Here is a 17,387-nt window from a genome sequence, read left to right as displayed (position 1 = left end):
GAAGTAAAGCAGGCGGAAGCTCCGGGCCTGCAATCTCCTTCCCTCCTTAGGCACTGGCTGTGGACCCACACACACCCAGCGACTGGATGCGCCTTTCCGGGGTAACCCGCGTCCAGAGAAGCGATCCCCTCCGTGACTGGGCTGTCCCCTGCTCGCGTCGAAAGTGGGTCACAGCTTCGCGGGCCTCAGCGAAGTCTGGGTTACCCTCTGCGGCCTTGCTCTTGAAGCGGGAGAAGACAACTTACTCTGGGCAGGGCAAAAAGCAGAGGCTGGAGGAGGAACTGTCCCGCAGGCCCTCCAGACCCCACAGTGGCTGGTCTGAAGCTCTCACCCGCCTGTAAGAGCGGAGCAACGGAGGTGCCAGCGCGGAGGTAACAGGCTCCCAGCCAGCCTGATACCAGGAGGCAGGGGCCGGGCCCTTCGGGTCTCTTTACACACCGAGACTGAGCCCCGGAAACAAGAGCATTCCATCGCACCGCGATGGCACGGAAACCATATTTCGTTACGCGTCAGTGTTAAAATATGTCGCATTTCTACAGCCTTCCTTTGGCAGATTTCCCTTTTTTAATTATACGCACGGGATCTTTTAAAAAGTGAGATTGGGGTCCAATCGGTTGCAGTTCTTACACGCGCGCGAATACACAGTCACACGAACACACGGACTCACGCACATACCGCGCGTTCTGCGGGTTCCGACACGCTCTCGGAGGGTGAGTACTGGCTCTCCTCGGACGCGATTGGCCAACCCGGGCTCACAGCGACCCTGCAGCCAATGGACGGCCTCTCGGCCGAGGCCCCGCCCTTCTCCACCCCCTGGCGCGGGTGCGGGGGACCGCCGGAATGCATCACGCGGAGATGTCCCCGCGCGACCACCGGGCCGCCTGCCCTGGGCCGCGCCGCCGCCAGCGCGCAGGGTCCAGCCGGGCGGTGTCTCCGGCCAGTGGCCTCTCTCAGGGCCGCGGCGGGTCCTTGGGGCTGAGCCTGCGGAGCCCGCGCCGCCCCGCCCCCGGCCCCGCCCCCGCCCCGCCCCCCGTGAGGCCGGCCCGGGCGGCGACCTGAACCGCTACGAGAAAGGCAAGCGAGGCAGCTGCGGGAACGCTGTCCGCACGCACCCGCTCCCGCCCAGCCCAGCGCGGCGCAGAGGCCGACGCCCGCCTCGTGGAGCCCGACGCCCGCGTTCCGGGCAGCGGCTCTCCAGGGCCGGCCCGCGCGCGCGTGCGCTGGGCAGCGGCTCGCCACAATCCCAGCGAGGCCGGGAAGCGGCTGCGCCCCGGGCACCCGGGACCCCCAGGATCCCACCATTGCCCGACGGGCCCGCGGCCGCGATGCCAGATGAGCTGACCGAACCCGGGCGCGCCACGCCAGCCCGAGCCTCCTCCTTCCTCATCGAGAACCTGCTGGCAGCCGAGGCCAAGGGCGCGGGGCGCGCAACCCAGGGCGATGGCGTCCGCGAGGAGGAGGAAGACGACGACGACCCCGAGGACGAGGACCCAGAGCAGGCGCGGCGGCGACGGCTGCAGAGGCGGCGACAGCTACGCGCGGGCAGCGGACCGGGCGGGGAGGCGAGGGCCCGGGCGCTGGGCCTAGGGCCCCGGCCGCCTCCCGGGCCGGGGCCGCCCTTCCCGCTCGGCTGCGGAGGCACGACACGGTGGTACCCACGGGCCCACGGCGGCTACGGAGGTGGTCTGAGTCCTGACAGTGAGTGAGGGTGCGGGAAGGAGTGGGCAATGCGCGGGGCCCTGCTTCCTCGCTGCGCATTCTTTCGGTGACTTCGGGCTTGGTGAGCCGATAGTCTTCTGTGTACCGGGGTCTGGGTGGTATGAAATCCCTTTGGAAGCCCAGCTTGGACAGTTTTGGGAGACCAGGGATGGCGATCCACGCGTGGAGGCACTAAGGCGCGGATTAGGGCCGGGAACACGACATTGCGGACAGGAGAGAGGAGAGTGAAATAGGCCGCGGGGAAGACAGGAGAGGGGAAAGGAGTGTATTGAGAGAGATGGTTAAGATGAAAAGGGAATGAAGGGAGGGGAAGGGGGGCAGAGGAGGGGAGCCCGTGGGGTCAAGCACTAAAATAAGAGGGGGGCTGAGCAGAGGATCCACAGTTACGGGGGCTAGATAGGAGGCCTTCTTTCATAGCAGCTGTGGCCCCCAAAGCATCATATGCTCTACTGGCTGCAGTAAGAGCCTGGGCTGGGGCTGGGCCTCCCTGTGGGTTTTCCCAGGCCCCGGGACTGAGGCTGGTGCGAGTCTACTTTGAAGGGTCCTTTCCACCCCTCTCTTCATTTCTTGCCCCTCCCCCTCCTTGGCCTTTGTTTCCTGTCGAGGGCTCAGAGAATGGGGGTGGGGGGTTCCTCAGCCCCAGAACCCATTTACCCCTCTGGCCTGGACATCCTGACTCTTGCCTCGGTCTGTCTCCTGAGGGTCCTTACCTCTGCCCTTTAGAGAGCAACCCTCGAGAAGACTAGGAAAGATATTTCAACCTCCCTCGCCCCAGCCCCTCTTTGCCAGCCTGCTTCTAAACACACAGACTTCAACATGGCTAAAGACTCTGTCCACTGAGACCCTGGGAGCCATCTGTGTGTAGGTGCAGGAGCTTTGGGGTAGTAAGTGGCCTGGGGCCACTCTTTTCTGTTAGATACCCACCACCTTCCTGGTATGGAGGAGAAGGATCGGTCTTCCAGCTCAGGTCTGGGATGCCTGCCTTCTTTCCATAAACTTACACGGGGCCCTGTAGTATACCGAGACACTTGCAGGGTGCATTTTATTCTCCCTTCGAGTTAGGCCATCCTCACCTGCAGCCCAGTGGTCAGAGTCCACAGAGGTGGCTCCTCCTGATTTCGTGCCATGCGGGTTAGGGTTAGGGTTCCCTTTTCCTATCAGAGCAGGTGAGTCAGATTAACACTTCATGGCAATACATGGACCCCTGAGTGTAGGGACTTAGGGTACTTTATGCGGATGCAGGAATCTCTAGGTCTGGCTGCATTCATACCATCCTGCTATGTGATCAGCATGCTTCCAAGGACACCAGGCAGAGTTTAGCCATGCACACAATCCTACCATGCTGAGGCCAAAACCTGGGCCAAAACCTACCTTGACCTATTATATTAATCAATCAGAAGACAGGCTGGCCTGAGTTGGTTCCATGGGCCTGGAAGTCTAGAGGAGCACCAGGGACCTACGTGAATTTCTTTAACCTAGTGGCATCCCTTGTCAGCCCCGAGCTTGGTACTTGGAGCATTGAGTCCAGAGGTTCTCTGTGAACAGGAACTCCCAAGCAAGTATAGGAGATGCTTGGGGCGGGGTAGGGATATTGTGGTCCACAGAACAGCCTTCCTCTCCAGTGCTCTCACTTGGAGTAGGGTTTGCTGCTGCAGAGGGCCTGCCTCTGAGGGGGTCAGGGTCAGGGTTGTGCCAATGTCACCCCGGTGGAGTTTTGGGGAGATGTGCATTCGTTTCTCCTAAGAGTTGTTTCCCTGGTGTCTGTCCACCCCCACCCCACCCCACTCCCGTGAGTGATGGGGAGTCCTTGGCCCCTAGCTACCAGCTTGTATGTCAGTCTCTGTGTGTACATAACTCCGAAGGACGTTGGTCCTTTTGTCCGGAGCTTCTGCCAGCCTTTTGTGCGACAGCTGAGCCAGGAGCAGTCCCAGAGGTCAGCTTACCTTTTGAGTAAGCCTTTTTCTTTCTCTCCCTGTCCTCCTGTGGGTGTATGCCGCCAGGGCCCACGTGTTTGCCGAGGCCCTGGTCTTGGCCTTCACCTCCCGCTTCTACCACCCCCCCCCCATCCCCAAGTGTTAGATGCCCCAACCCCTGCTTGTGGCTGTGGAGGATTTGAAGATGGGAGGAAGTCAGTCTCAGTGACTCCTTCTAGGGCAGACCCTTAGAACCTACCACCATGCCCGTTTCTCCCCTGCAGCAAGCGACCGGGACTCTCCGGAGACCGGCGAGGAGATGGGCCGCGCTGAGAGTTCCTGGCCGCGGTGCCCGGGGCCGGGAGCCTTGCCGCGGGAGGCGACGACGCAGGGCCCAGCGGCCGGCGGGGAGGAGGCGGCGGAGCTGGCCGAGGCCCCGGCGGCAGCGGCGGCTGCGGCAGGGGAAGCGCGCGGCGGCGGCCGCAAAAAGAAGACGCGCACGGTCTTCTCGCGCAGCCAGGTCTTCCAGCTCGAGTCCACCTTCGACCTGAAGCGCTACCTGAGCAGCGCGGAGCGCGCGGGCCTCGCCGCCTCGCTGCAGCTCACCGAGACGCAGGTCAAGATCTGGTTCCAGAACCGCCGCAACAAGTGGAAGCGGCAGCTGGCGGCGGAGCTGGAGGCGGCCAGCCTGTCCCCGCCGGGCGCGCAGCGTCTGGTCCGCGTGCCGGTGCTCTACCACGAGAGTCCCCCGGCCGCCGCGGGGCCCGCGCTGCCCTTCCCGCTAGCGCCGCCTGCACCCGCGCCGCCGCCGCCGCCGCTGCTCGGTTTCTCGGGCGCGCTGGCTTACCCGCTGGCCGCCTTCCCCGCCGCCGCCTCGGTGCCCTTCCTGCGCGCGCAGATGCCGGGCTTGGTGTGAGCCCGAGCCCTCAGTGCAGGCGCGCCTCGCAGTCCCTCGGGCTGCTGTCTGTCTGGGCAGCCGCTCCAGAGTGTACGGGACGGCGGCAGCGGGGACTCGCAGCCAGCTCCAGGGCTGGAGCCCCGCTCGGAGGAAAGCGGAGATGCGACAGCTCTCGCCGGCACCGAGTGCTGAGCAGACGCGGGCTCCTCGGCAGCGGGCAGCTAATGGACACTTGGAACGGGCTGGCCAAGGAACTGCACGGTGACTGTCCCCGCGGCACCCTGCCCCTAACTAAAAATGTCCCCTTCTTGGGACCTCACAGGAACCTAGACAGCAGGGTCTCCTTCCAAGGGACAGCACAGAGAGCCGCGGGGTCTTGGGACGGACATCCCATCTTGGGCCTCTCTTCCGAAGAGGGGTTCTTTTCTTGGGCGGCCTTGGTTCTCTTGGCTTGGCGAAGACTTTTTTTTTCTGTGATGAATCTACTTCTTTGCATATGGAATAAAAAGGGACGTTTTCTGGATGGATTCGCTGCTGTGTGGTCGCTGGGCAGAGACTCTTCTGGTAGCAGGCCTGAGTGAGTGGGTGCTTCTCTCCCAAAGCTGGCCGCCAGGGACTTGGGAAGGCTGCCCTGGGGTAGGCGGGTGGGGCAGGCTGGAGCCACCCTCCTGGTCTATGGTCCTAAATTTTACTCTCCTAACGTGGAGGCCCAGCTGGACCTCGGTGGAAGGGTTAAAGGTCCAAGAGAGAGGAGTAGTCGATGTAAAGATGACAGTGTGTTCTGGAGTTCTGGGGACTGAAACCAAAAGGCACAGGCAGGTGAAGGTAGGACTCTCTCTGACTACCATCTTGTCACAAGAGCTCCTGAGGCTGTGTGTCTACTGCCCTTACCAGTACTTGGGACAGACAGCAGGATCAGTGTAGAAATTCTTGAACCGAAACAAAGCTCTGGCTCTTCCAGCAAGGCGCTGAGGTGCTTTCTCCTGCCTCCCCTGGTCTGTCCATCTGTTAGTGTCTGTGCGGGATCTCAGGGAGAGATGCTCAGTCTAGACCACCAGGGTCCCCCATCTCCGTTGTCCCCAAGCCGACTGTTCCTACCTACAGGGGGGCCCTGCTCTATGTGAAGAGTGCTACTCTATTGGATGTGCTTTTGAGCCTAATTGGGAGAGGACATTCCAAGTCTGAAGGGGTCACTTCACTCTCAGTCTTCACAGACCGAAAAACAGACTGGAAAACCTGTCTTCCTCCCTGCTTCACCTGGAAGCAGACACCCCACAGCTAAGATGTGCAGCCACCAGGCCACACTGGACCTGGGGCGCCCAAGGTGGCGCCAGACAGCCTAGGAGAAGGCGCCAGGGGCCTGGGGGAGCTGCTCCGTGTGTGTGTGTGTGTGTGTGTGTGTGTGTGTGTGTGTGTGTGTGTGTGTTTTCTCAACCCTCCCCCAATCCCAAGAGCTGGTTTCCATTATGGAGACCCGGGTGCCAGTGCTCCATGGAGCACCTCCTTTCTTTCTCTCTCCTTGGGCTCTCAGTTCTCAGGCCCTGAGGATGTGGACATTTTGAGACTCAAGTGGAAGGAACGTTGGTCCTTGACCAGCAGTCCCATCTCCAGGCTAGTCTTCCACATCAGTTGGCCCTTCAGGGTTTGGAGCCTGGGCGCACTCTCTGTGTTGGGATACCCTAACTGCTTTGCCATGAGTAAAGCTGGCTTTGACTGGCTTTGTCTGGACACTTCAACGGACTTGAAATTTTCAAAGGCTTTGGACCCTGGTCGGCAGCCACACAGAGTACAGGCTGTCCCCAGACTAAACAAGCAGACCTACCTCCCGCTTCCTCTCACCTCTCCATTGTGCCTTCGCCAGACTTCAGTACCCGACTGTGTCCTGTATACACAATGGGTCCTTCCCATGGCATTCCTCTATCCCTACACACCCTACATGCGGTGTCCCAGGTGGGAATACTAGCTCCACTGTCAAGGTCTCAGGGGCTCAGGTCACCAGCCCATCTCCTCAGCCCCTTCTAAATGCATAGTTAGACTCAGGACATGGCAATCGTTGCGAGAGCATTTTATTCCAGTTACTATCTGGTGCCTTGGGCTGAAGTCGCATGCATGCTGACCACAGGGTGTCTCTGAACCCCTCAGCAGAAATGTGTCCTCATCAGAATTCCTTACCAAGCCACAGTGAAATGCCCTAGGGAAGTCACCTGCTAGGTGGGACCACAAGGGACAGCAGGAGATACACACACACACACACACACACACACACACACACACACACACACACACACATAAACATCAGGTCGGCCTCCTAAGGAAGTCTTGGAGTCTCTCAGCAAGGAAGTGGTGTCTCCTGGTGATGCAGGGGGCAGCTCCTCAATTGGTTCAACTCACCAGGCTCAGGCAAGCCTGCCATGCTTTATATATGTCCACCAGGTTCTGGGGTGCAGGGTAGGAAGGCAGCCCTAAACAGAAAGAACTGATCGAAATGTAGTGCACAACATTCAAGTCCTCTACATTCAGGGACTAGAGCATGCCAGGACCAGCTGGGGGCCTTAGTGAGTCCTGATCCTGGCACTGATTGCAGGCACACCTCGGTGCATTGACCTTGGCTGGCAGAAGATGAATGGTTTCGATCTGTCTCTGCCAGGTGAACCTCCTTCCCACTGGTTCCCTGTCCAGGGTCTAGCCTCACTCGGTGCTAAGTGAGGTCCAGCTGCAACCACTCTGAGTCACAGGGCCTCCAGGCTCATGAGAATCAAATAGTCTACCTTAATACATGACCTCTGAGATGTTCCACCCTCAAGCCTCTTTTCGAGGCCTCAGTTTCCCGTCACAAGCCATTTGGCATGTAACTTGGACCCTCTCTGCATTCTCTATGTGAAAAGAACAGTGCTGATGCTCGGACAGGGCATGCGCAGTTACCAGTCTGCCAGGAATATTCCTAGTCCAACTGAGTTTCTACCAGGAGTGTGGAAGCAGCCCTAGGCTAGCCCATCTCTCTAGATACAGGGTGGGGTGGGGTGGGACACTTTTGGCCCTGGCTCAGAGAGCAGGCACATGCAGGAAGATTCCTCCCTGCCTCATCCCAAGTCAAAACAAACAACAGCGGACACTGGGGAAATCAATGGCTGCCCTGCGAACTGCACCCCTACCCTACCAGCTGCAGGAAAACTGTAACACAGACAACTCACACACATATTCACACAATCTGCTGCTCAGGAGGAAGCTCCCCAGAGCTTGGGCTCTGCCCTCACTGAGAGAACAGCCCAGCTGGGCTGAGACCAAGGGGCTGGGCACTGGTCAGCGAGCTAAGCCAGGAGTCTTCTTTTCTCTCTCCTGAGGGCCCTTCTGCCCCACCTAGCAACGAGGTGGAAGATGAACACAGTGCTTCTAGGGAGCATGGACTCTGGGTCCGGGAAGCCGCAGGGAGGCCAGCAAGTAGCAAGGCTGAGGAATCTGGGCTCCACTAGCCAGAGGGAGCTGCTACTGGAGGTTTCTCTAAGACTGCCCAGGGCTTATGAACGGGGGCGTGGGGGGTGGGGGGTGGGTGAGGGTGCAGTGGAGGTCCCTTTGCTTCAGTGAACAGGCCCAGCAACCAGAGCAGGCATTCATCAAAATGCTGTGAGGAAAGGGGAAGTGAGATCCCAGCCTCTGGAATTCCTCTAGTTAGTTAGCCTGGAGCCGCTTCCTGGGTGCCCCATTGCCCTGGATGGAAAGGAGAGATGGCGGTTCCCTTGGCTCACAGTGTACGCTCACTCAGTCTGTTGCGGGCTGGCACCAGGACTGAAGGACTGAGGAAAAATGGGGACGGGCTGGAGCTTCCTGGGGATAGGAGGGAAAGAGCATACTCCTCCTGCAGCTGCTTTTGTTGTGCTGTGTGGTGTCTTCGTTATTATAAAGGTTTTAGTGCTTATTATTACCTGGACAGTTCAGTAAAACCAGAACAGAAAAACAAAAAACCAGACAACAAAATTAGGTGCCCTTCCACCGCCAGAGCCAACTGAGAATGTATTGTGTGTCGCGGGTGTTTAGCCAGACTGAGACTCCTTAGGACTGTTTTTTTAGTCAGATTGTTACCGGAAAAAACAAAACAAAACAAACAAACAAACAAACAAAAAAACAACCGAAAAAAACCCCTAAAGTGCATCTATGAATTTACTAGCGAAATGATGTGATGTTGGTTTGTCTAAAATATGCAGCAAAATTAAAAGGATGGAAGAGAGGCCCTTGATCAGGAGTTCGTGCTTGCGGAAGGGCAAGGGGCAAAGACTTTATTTCAACGCTTCACCTTGATTTTTATATTTAAAAACAAATCGAAATAAACCTGCTTAACGAGACAGTGGAAACCCGAGGATATGTGTTTCCGGAAGGCTGACTCTCCGCCAGAGAAGCGGCTGTATGTTCCAAGTTTATTTTCACCCAATCCGGGTCTCACCTGGGCCCAGTTAAAAACTCCGCTTTTTCAACTGTATTTCCTCCCGGCTTAGACAGAACCTGGCCCTTAAAGCTCACACATTTAACTTTAGAGCTGTTTTGGTCTCAAATTTTCCTCTTTTTTAAACCAGCTTTCCAGCATTTCACCCTCCGGTTCTGGTCCTCTCCGGACTCCTCTGGTGACCTCTCCGGACTCCCCACCTGGAGTAAGGGCACCTGCGATGCATGAGGGGGCAAAGGGGCTAAGGGTCGCGGCCCAGGCGACCCTGAGACACAGTTTGGGGTGGTGCTCGGCAGCAGCTCCTCTTGTCTGAGACCTGGGTCTTCTGGCACGCGGTGGGTCTGTGGCACAGAGTGCGGGAGAGAGGCTGGGCGCCCACAGGCGACAGGACAAGGGAGGATGGAGAAGGGGCTGCATCCCGGGGGCCGAGACATCTGAGCAGACCGAGCACCCGCGGGCTCTGCGTGTTGCACGATTGCTCGGGCTGGCGATGTCTCTGCGGGCCCGGGCTACTGCTCGCCCGGTTCTGCCCTCGCTCCGGAAGGTCTTCCGTCCCTCTATCTGATGGTTCTCTTCATTCTTCCCCGGACACGGCGCCTCTAGACTCCGCTCGCCTCTCCTAGGTGGCCGCGGTCCTTCGCCGTTGTTCCGCGGTCCGGGACTCCTTCCCTGCGACGGGAGCCCTGGTTTCTTGGCTAAGCCTCCCAACACGAGTCCGGCACGCCGCGCTCCGACCCACCCGGCTGCGGACCCGGCTGCGGATCCCGCGGTCAGTACCTGTCCGCCGTCGCCGTGAGGCTCTGTTTCCCCGTGCAGGTAGGTGTGAGCACCACGCGGGGCGGAGGGTCGGGGGGGAGGGTTGCGGGCTGCTGAGCCTGGAGCGGTGGAGCTCGGGAAGGGACGACCGCCCTCCTCCCGCCTAGCGGGGCTTGGGCGTTCCGGCCGAATCTCTCGGGACCCTGCGGCTCGCGGCCCCGCCCCTCCCCCGCGCCCCGGTCCGGCCCCGCCCGGCCCTCGGCGCCCCACCGCTCCCGCCTTGGCCGCTCACCTGGCGTCTCGCAGTCTGCGGCGGCTTGCAGACCCGCCCCGCCGTCCGCACCTCGCGTCTCCCATCCCCTCACCCTGCTTGTCCCCACGCAGGCTGGCTGCCCAGCGTCACTTAGCAAAGTCTCGTTCGGGGCAGAGGGCAAGGGACGGAGGTGGGATCGCCGGGGTCCGGAAGGCACCGGGAACAGAGGGCTACGTGAACGTGGACGCTGGTGGAATCCAGGCCCGCCAGACTTGCCTTGGCCGAGGCCAGAGGGTGGAGTGGGAGGGGTCCTGCCTGGCCCCTGGCCCCGGACCCCTCCAGCCAACAGGGGCGCAGGGTGGAGCTCACTGCGCTGTGTGTGTCTTTCCGGTATCCTCGAGGCTGGTTTGGGGACGGCTCCTCTGTCCGGTAGAAACCCCTTCTGCCTTCTTAGCACTACAAGCTTAGCTTCACGGTTTCACCGTGTCCCCACAACAGACAGAGGTGCTATCCTAGTTATGTGCACGAAAAAAATTCTGTCCCAGTCCGAATCCCGGGACACGTGTACCAGGTGACCTGGGAGAGCAGAGGCAATGTTGGAATTTCTTTTCAACTGAGCAAATGATGGGCATGCAGGAGTGGGAGAGCCCACAGCCTCTAAAGCTCTCCAACTCTTTCCAGAGAGTTCTCCACACCAGGGAGTTGCTCTGAGGGCCTCACACCGGAATTCACTCCACTTCCTTTTTGAAGGTTTGGAGACTGTAGCTGGGACTAATCCAGAGCCTCACAAGGCTCCCTCAAACCTGGAGGGGGGCTGGTCGTAGAGTTGGCAGACAGTGATAAGCAAACGGTGCTGACACATTATTGAGGTGACTGAAATTGGTTGTAGAGAAAGGACATTTTTCCGGAGGCTCTTTACCTCCTGGAGTGGCTGTAGAATGTAGAACCGGAGTACTTGCCTCTGAGCATCTCACTGCCTCAGCAACCTCTGGCGTGATGGAAAGTGACCTGGAGGTCCAATCTTACCTGCTCATTCTATGGACAAGCCCACTGTGGCCCTAAGACAGGCCGCAAGCCATACCCCGCCTCTCTGCTCTAGAGGGGCATAATAATTTGGGCCAGCAAGCAGAGGGCTTTTGGGACAGAGAGGACAGAATGGGGAAGTCATACTGTGCAAGCCTTGAAGAAACTTATCCTTTTCTGGGGCGTCCGGTCACCCACCTTAATATCACAGGACCTGGTGGAGCCATGAGCCCAGGCTCTGATACTGGGCCCTAGCCCTGCCTTTATAGGGGGCTCAGTGTCCTTCATACTAACACCGGACTAGCTGGGAGAGCATCGTGCCCCAAAATCCCAGGTCTTGTGCTGACTGGGCTCTTGACAGCGTTTGGGTGGCACCCAGCTCTCTCCTCTGCCCTAGCGTGGAGGAGCAGAAGCCTGTGTCCAAGGGCTCGCGGGAGTGTCTGAGGGCCCACAGTCCCCAGCCCATGAGCAGCGCCCGACATTTGGGTGCTCCTTCACCCCTCACCCTGTGCAGAATCTGAGCCGCTCTCTCTGCTTGCTTTTCTAGACAGACCTTCAGTCTCGGTTTCGCCCTATGGAGGTCACTGTCTCCACCAGACATGGAGTTCTAAGTGGCTCTCGCAGCTTGGCCAACCACAGCACCTTCACATCAAGGTTTCTCTGGCGTTGGATTGAGTTTTCTTTCTGAAATTTCTAAAATCCATTTCCCCCAAATGGGCAGAGGCCTCGCATGCTCGGCGGCCGGTGCCCCCACCGCGGCCTGGCCGCATTGATCCCGCGTCTTACAGCACATCACATTAGCCTAATGGTTTCTCTGATGATTCAACTTCTTTTTCTTAAGAGCCGCCCCTCGGCCCTCCACCCTCTGCAGCGCCGAGGGCCGCGCCCCTGGGACCCGCGGCTCGCGGGAAGCGACGCGACGAGCTCCGGAGCCGGCGAGGCGCGTAGGGCGGCGGGTGTACCCGGGGATCCGCGGGGGAACTTGGCGCTCACCTTAGACCGGAGCTTCAGAGACTTCCAGAGCCAGACCCTCGAGTTTTCCGAACCTTCCGACTCAGACCCGGGACGAGCCAGACAGCTTGGGAGCACCGTGACTGTTGGGACCGCGCTGGAACCCGGACCCACGCTTCCGGCCTTCCGCGGTGCATGCAGGACCCGGGCCCGCAGGTCTCACTGGCCACTAGCCAATCCGTCGTGCACGTCCCCAGCTGCGCAGAGAAGCAGTGTTCATTATAGAAAATTAAACACACACACACACACACACACACACACACACACACACACACACACGGTGGGGGAGGAGGGGACGGGGTTCTCCATATCCTTCCACCCAGAGATAGCTGAATTTTTTTCTTTTTTCTTTTCTGTTTTTTGTTTGTTTGTTTGTTTGTTTTATCTTGTTTTTTCCCAGACAAGGTTTCTCTGTGTAGTCCTGGCTATCCTGGAACTCACTCTGGAGACCACGCTGACCTCGAATTTAGAGATCCTCCTGCCTTTGCCTCCTGAGTGCTGGGGTTAAAGGTTTGCGCCAACAACTCTGGTTGAATTTTTTCTTTAAAAATTTTTTTCTTGCCGGGCGGTGGTGGCGCACGCCTTTAATCCCAGCACTCGGGAGGCAGAGCCAGGTGGATCTCTGTGAGTTCGAGGCCAGCCTGGGCTACCAAGTGAGTTCCAGGAAAAGGCGCAAAGCTACACAGAGAAACCCTGTCTCGAAAAACCAAAAAAAAAAAAATTTTTTTTCTTTTAAATTTTTGTTTTTGCGGGGCTGGCGATAGAATTCAAGGCTTCAAGCAGGCTTCGCCCCTGAGCTACTGATTCACCCTGAGTTTTCACTAAACTCATTTATTTATTTATTAAAAATAGGAAATGCATTGTCAGAGAAAAAAAATCGAATGTGTGACCAAGCATGCTGGAGGAAGGCTCCCTTCAGGCCTTCAGGGTGGGAACTCACCCCAGACAAGCCCACTTAGCATTGTTGTTATTGTTATTATTTCTGAGACAGGAACTACCTTGAATGTAGCTCCAGCGGACATCCAGCACCTGGTCCTCCCACCTGGCTTCCTAAATGCTAGCTTTACAGGCTCCACCAGAGGCTTACCAAAACAAACAAACAAACAAACAAGCAAATCTGGCAGGCAGTTCTGTGGAGTGTGGAATCCACTTGCACGGCAGAACGTCTTACCAAACCCCTTAAAAAAAAAACAAATGAAAGATCGTTTCCTGCTCGAATACCCAGAAGATTTAAACTGAGAGCCCCTCAGGCTGGGAGTTTGAGTTCTCCAGGTGAGACTAGATCATTCTCAGCAAGAGAAACATTAATAGAAACCCAGTTCATCCTCACTTTCCCCTGTTCCTCCACCCATTCGGTTTTATCAAAGCTACGAATGCACACAATTTCAAACGTTCCCCCCCACCCCCACCCCCACCCCCCGCTTCCATGAAGAGCATTAAACGAGATCAAGATCCTATACCTCTGCCTCAGGGAGACCCTAGCTTGGTGCCCCCCACAGCCCTAAGGTACCTGGAGCCCCTGTTCCCATCCCGCCTTTTCTCTTGTGCTTTCTTGCAGTGCTGGGGATGGATCCCAGGGTCCCCTGCATACCAGGCAAGCAGACTCTACCTCCGATCTTCATCCCTCCCCACCCCACCCCCCATTACTCTTTTGTCATTTCGTTCTTTTTTGTTTGTATGTTTTGTTTTGTTTTTAAGGAATCTATCACCAGCCCGTCATTTGCTTCCCTCATTACTCTTTTGTCATTTCGTTGTTTTTTTGTTTGTATGTTTTGTTTTTAAGGAATCTATCACCAGCCCGTCATTTGCTCCCGGAAATGTAGCCTGTTCCCCCATGCTAGTACTTCATGGCTCCCTGTGAACTTGGCTGTTTGTAGCACTAATTTCCCCCTTGGAGGACTGCTTTTCTAGGTTCCTCTTCATCTATCCCCAGGCTCCCATGTCCCCACCCTAGGGTTTCCTCAGTCCAGCCTGCATCCCAACTCCAGAAACCCTCAAATCCCAGTGCTTTCCACAGGCAAGCCAGCTGTCCCTAGGATGCTGCCTCCTTGGGTTCCCCTCTCCAAAGCTGTACCTGCCTGCCAGTCAGTCATTCTGTCCTGTAGTGTCTGTAATGTAAATACTGCACTCTTGGCTCACAACCTTTAACGGGGGGCAAGCAAAGATCTTGACTTTTGGTTCTGCCCCACCCAGCTGGTGAGCCCCAGGCATCCTTCATCTGGTGTCTCCACAGGAGGAGGCATCCTCACAGGAGGGTAGTGGTTACTGACCTTGCTTTTCCTTAGGACGTGAAGTGCAGAATGCACACCTCACCTCCCTACTAACAGATGTGGGTGAAAAATATGTTATGCTGGGACTCTGATCACTGTCTGCTCTGTGCTCGCCGCTCAGTGCCAGTCAGGATTCTCTGAAGAAGTGGAACTCTGGAATGCACAGGACAGACGGGCGTATGAGAAACTGCATGGGCAGATGGACATGCTAGAGAGTGAAGCGTGGATTGATGCTGTCCTGTGAGTATAAATCTCATCACGGGTGGGCTGGAAACCCAGGCAGAAGTTCTGCTCTGCAGGCACTAGGACAATTCCTTCCTCTCAGATAACCTCCATCTTGGCTTGCAAGACCTTGTAAGAAGCCCACTGTACTGTGGTAACCATTTGATTTTACTCAGTGTTTCATCTAAAATGTTTATCGCATTTCAAAAACCCCTTCCCAGCACTATGGCCCAACCAGGCTGATGTATAGCATCAACCACCACAGGTATTCAGGCACCCTCCCTCACATAAAAGCACAGGCGCATGCTAGCATTGATGTCCTACCATCTGCAGCCAATGTGTGGGCGGATCTCGGCATTCTGTGGAACCCAGGCTTGTCACCCTCCACAGAACTGCCAGACCAGTGATGTACCCAGGCTGATGAGAGCTCCTGAAGAGTGTATGTGTGTGTCATAGTCACTCAAGAATCCTTGAGTGTGGGAGAGGGTGGGTGGATGGGTGGCTTCTTCCATGTCATGGGACAGACACAATGGAGGGCATGGAAAGAGGGTGATCCAGCCAACAAGTGTCTAGTCACCACAGAACAGAGCAGACACTGGAAAGATACAGCCTATGTCATCACAGCTGCTCTGTGGCACTTGGTCAGGAGAGCGAACTCCCATGAAGCCCCCACTGCTGGGTGGCTTCCTGGCTGGGGAGACCGTCTGTTACTTCTGTCACAATTTGTCACTCCATCAGCTAACTTAAGGCACTTGCCCAGAACAAAATGAAGTCTGCCTGACACACACAGAGCTGGTCCATGTGTATGCACATGTGTGTGTCCACAGCACATGCAGGTGTTCTGCCCAGAATCTGGGAGATGCCTGCTGCTAAGCAGCTGCAGGAACCCAGCCTAGACTGTGGAGCTCAGCCTCCTGGGCTCACAGAAGACAAGCACAGACCTAGGAACTCTGAGAGTAGCCAGGCCCACAGCAGCCCCACAGTGAACCAGGGCCCCAGGGCTCCCCCTTTTCCCCCTGGGAGTCCTCACCAGAGGTCCAGGTAGCCTTCAAGGAGCTTCAGGGGCCCTGCATCACCTTGCTCATGATATCTGTATCCTGGAGCTGGCTGGTCCCCAGAGGGCTGTCCAGCCAGGACCCCAGGGACCCAGGGCTGAACACAGTTCCACAGCTACAGAAAGCCACATTCGTACTGCAGGGTCTGCAGGGTCTGCACATGGGGTCTGGGGATCCAGGGTGGCTGCTGTGTGGACAGCTGTGGCCAAGAAAGCATGGTTGATACCACAGGACCCCAAGCCTAGGGGACCATAGATAATGGGCATGGTATGCTCTGCTGGAGCCATCCTCCTGCTGTCCCTGAATGGGGCTGTGGGAGGAGCCTGGGGAGTGAAGGAGCCCAGCATTCATAGTTCACAGAGTTTCTCTACTAGGATCCATGGCCCCTTCAGATGGGGCCTGGTCCTTGCACAGGCAGGGGTGAGCCGGGGACAGACTCCAGAGTTTCATGCTGCTTTGTAATGGCTCTCCCCCATTGCTGGCCCAGCTGATACTAGCCTCAGTTTCTTCATCTGAGACCTTGGGGCCTACAGAGGGAAGCATGTGCTGCACCCTGCATTGGGCCCTGAGGTGGGAGTTAGGAGAGTGCCACCCCAGGAAGGCCCTTCTAGCTCAAGAGGTCCTGGAACCTGGAATTTTGGTGTGGCTTGCCTCCTGAGATGCCCATCACCTGTGGGCACTGTCCACTTCAGCCAGTGGCTCAGAGCCTAGCCTGGCAGGAGAGATGGAGATCCAGGAGCTGGAGTAAGTCTGGATGAGTGCAGCGACAGGTACCCAGTGGGTGACCTGATGATGCCAACAGTGGCTGGGAGGAGGGTAGGACCACTTAGATGGGCAGAGAGCTGAGAAGGATTCCAGACCAGCGAGAGGACTGAGCTCAGGTTCAAGATGTGTGAGCCTTGCGGTGGTGATCATGGCTGAAACCTTAGAGTCTGAAGGTTGAGGTTGTGTGTGGAGGACAGCCAACAGCCCTGAGAGAAGGCAGTTTAGCTCAGCTTTTCAGGAGTGTGGACTTCATCCCAGGGCTTCTGGCAGAGAAGGGGCAGTGTGGTCTTGGTTCTCTGCCTGAGGCTCTGGTGGTGGCCTCAATAGGACCCTGAAGATGCTGGGCAAAGATCTAAGAAAACCCTGACCAGGAGCCTGTACCTCATGAGAGGGGCAGGGCTGAGCTGGTTATCTACTGGCATGCCCAGAACTCCACAAGGTGCATGGAGGTTCCAGGTAGGTGTGGACAAACAGAGAGTAACTCGCCGGGCGGTGGTGGCGCACGCCTTTAATCCCAGCACTCGGGAGGCAGAGCCAGGCAGATCTCTGTGAGTTCGAGGCCAGCCTGGGCTACCAAGTGAGTTCCAGGACAGGCGCAAAGCTACACAGAGAAACCCTGTCTCGAAAAACCAAAAAAAAAAAAAACCAAAAAAAAAAAAAAAAAAAAAAAAAACCAAAAAAAACAGAGAGTAACTCTCTGATAGGCTGAGATGCAAGTTCTTGGGGTGAATTGTTAAGCATGGCTCCCAGTGAAGCCATAAATGGCAAACAGAGACCCAAGTAGTCGTGTCCCTCTGAAGACTGGGTGGGGATCCTAGCCTTGAGCAGGCGACTCTGTATACATCCAGTCATTGGGCAGACCATTATTACACTTACTGGTGCACACCCTCATTGCACCCAGGCCTGATGTGTAGCTTTGGAAGGTGGAGGGAGGGTGGACGGTGGGTCAAAAAAGACCAGGGCTCTATAAGAATTGGAGTAACACCTAAGGGGGCCACTCATCTATCTGTCCCATTGGGCCCATGGGATAGGAAACAAGGGCTGGGACCCTCATCTGGTGACAGCCG

The 17,387-nt window shown here is 57.1% G+C and overlaps 1 protein-coding gene across 1 annotated transcript; it reads left to right on the top strand.

Moving 5' to 3' along the window:
• The first annotated feature begins 1,325 nt into the window (after positions 1–1,325).
• Hmx1 (H6 family homeobox 1) lies at positions 1,326–4,548 on the top strand. The gene is made up of 2 exons (XM_052735860.1): positions 1,326–1,698; positions 3,917–4,548. The coding sequence occupies exons 1-2, from the start codon at positions 1,326–1,328 to the stop codon at positions 4,546–4,548; spliced, it is 1,005 nt and encodes a 334-aa protein (XP_052591820.1).
• Positions 4,549–17,387: the final 12,839 nt, after the last annotated feature.

The sequence above is a fragment of the Peromyscus californicus genome, unplaced genomic scaffold (genome assembly GCF_007827085.1).
Source record: "Peromyscus californicus insignis strain IS unplaced genomic scaffold, ASM782708v3 Scaffold_13__1_contigs__length_99412109, whole genome shotgun sequence".
NCBI classification, from domain to species: Eukaryota; Metazoa; Chordata; class Mammalia; order Rodentia; family Cricetidae; genus Peromyscus; species Peromyscus californicus.
Note: the sequence above shows the minus strand (reverse complement) of the source record. Positions and strands in the feature narration are given on the sequence as shown.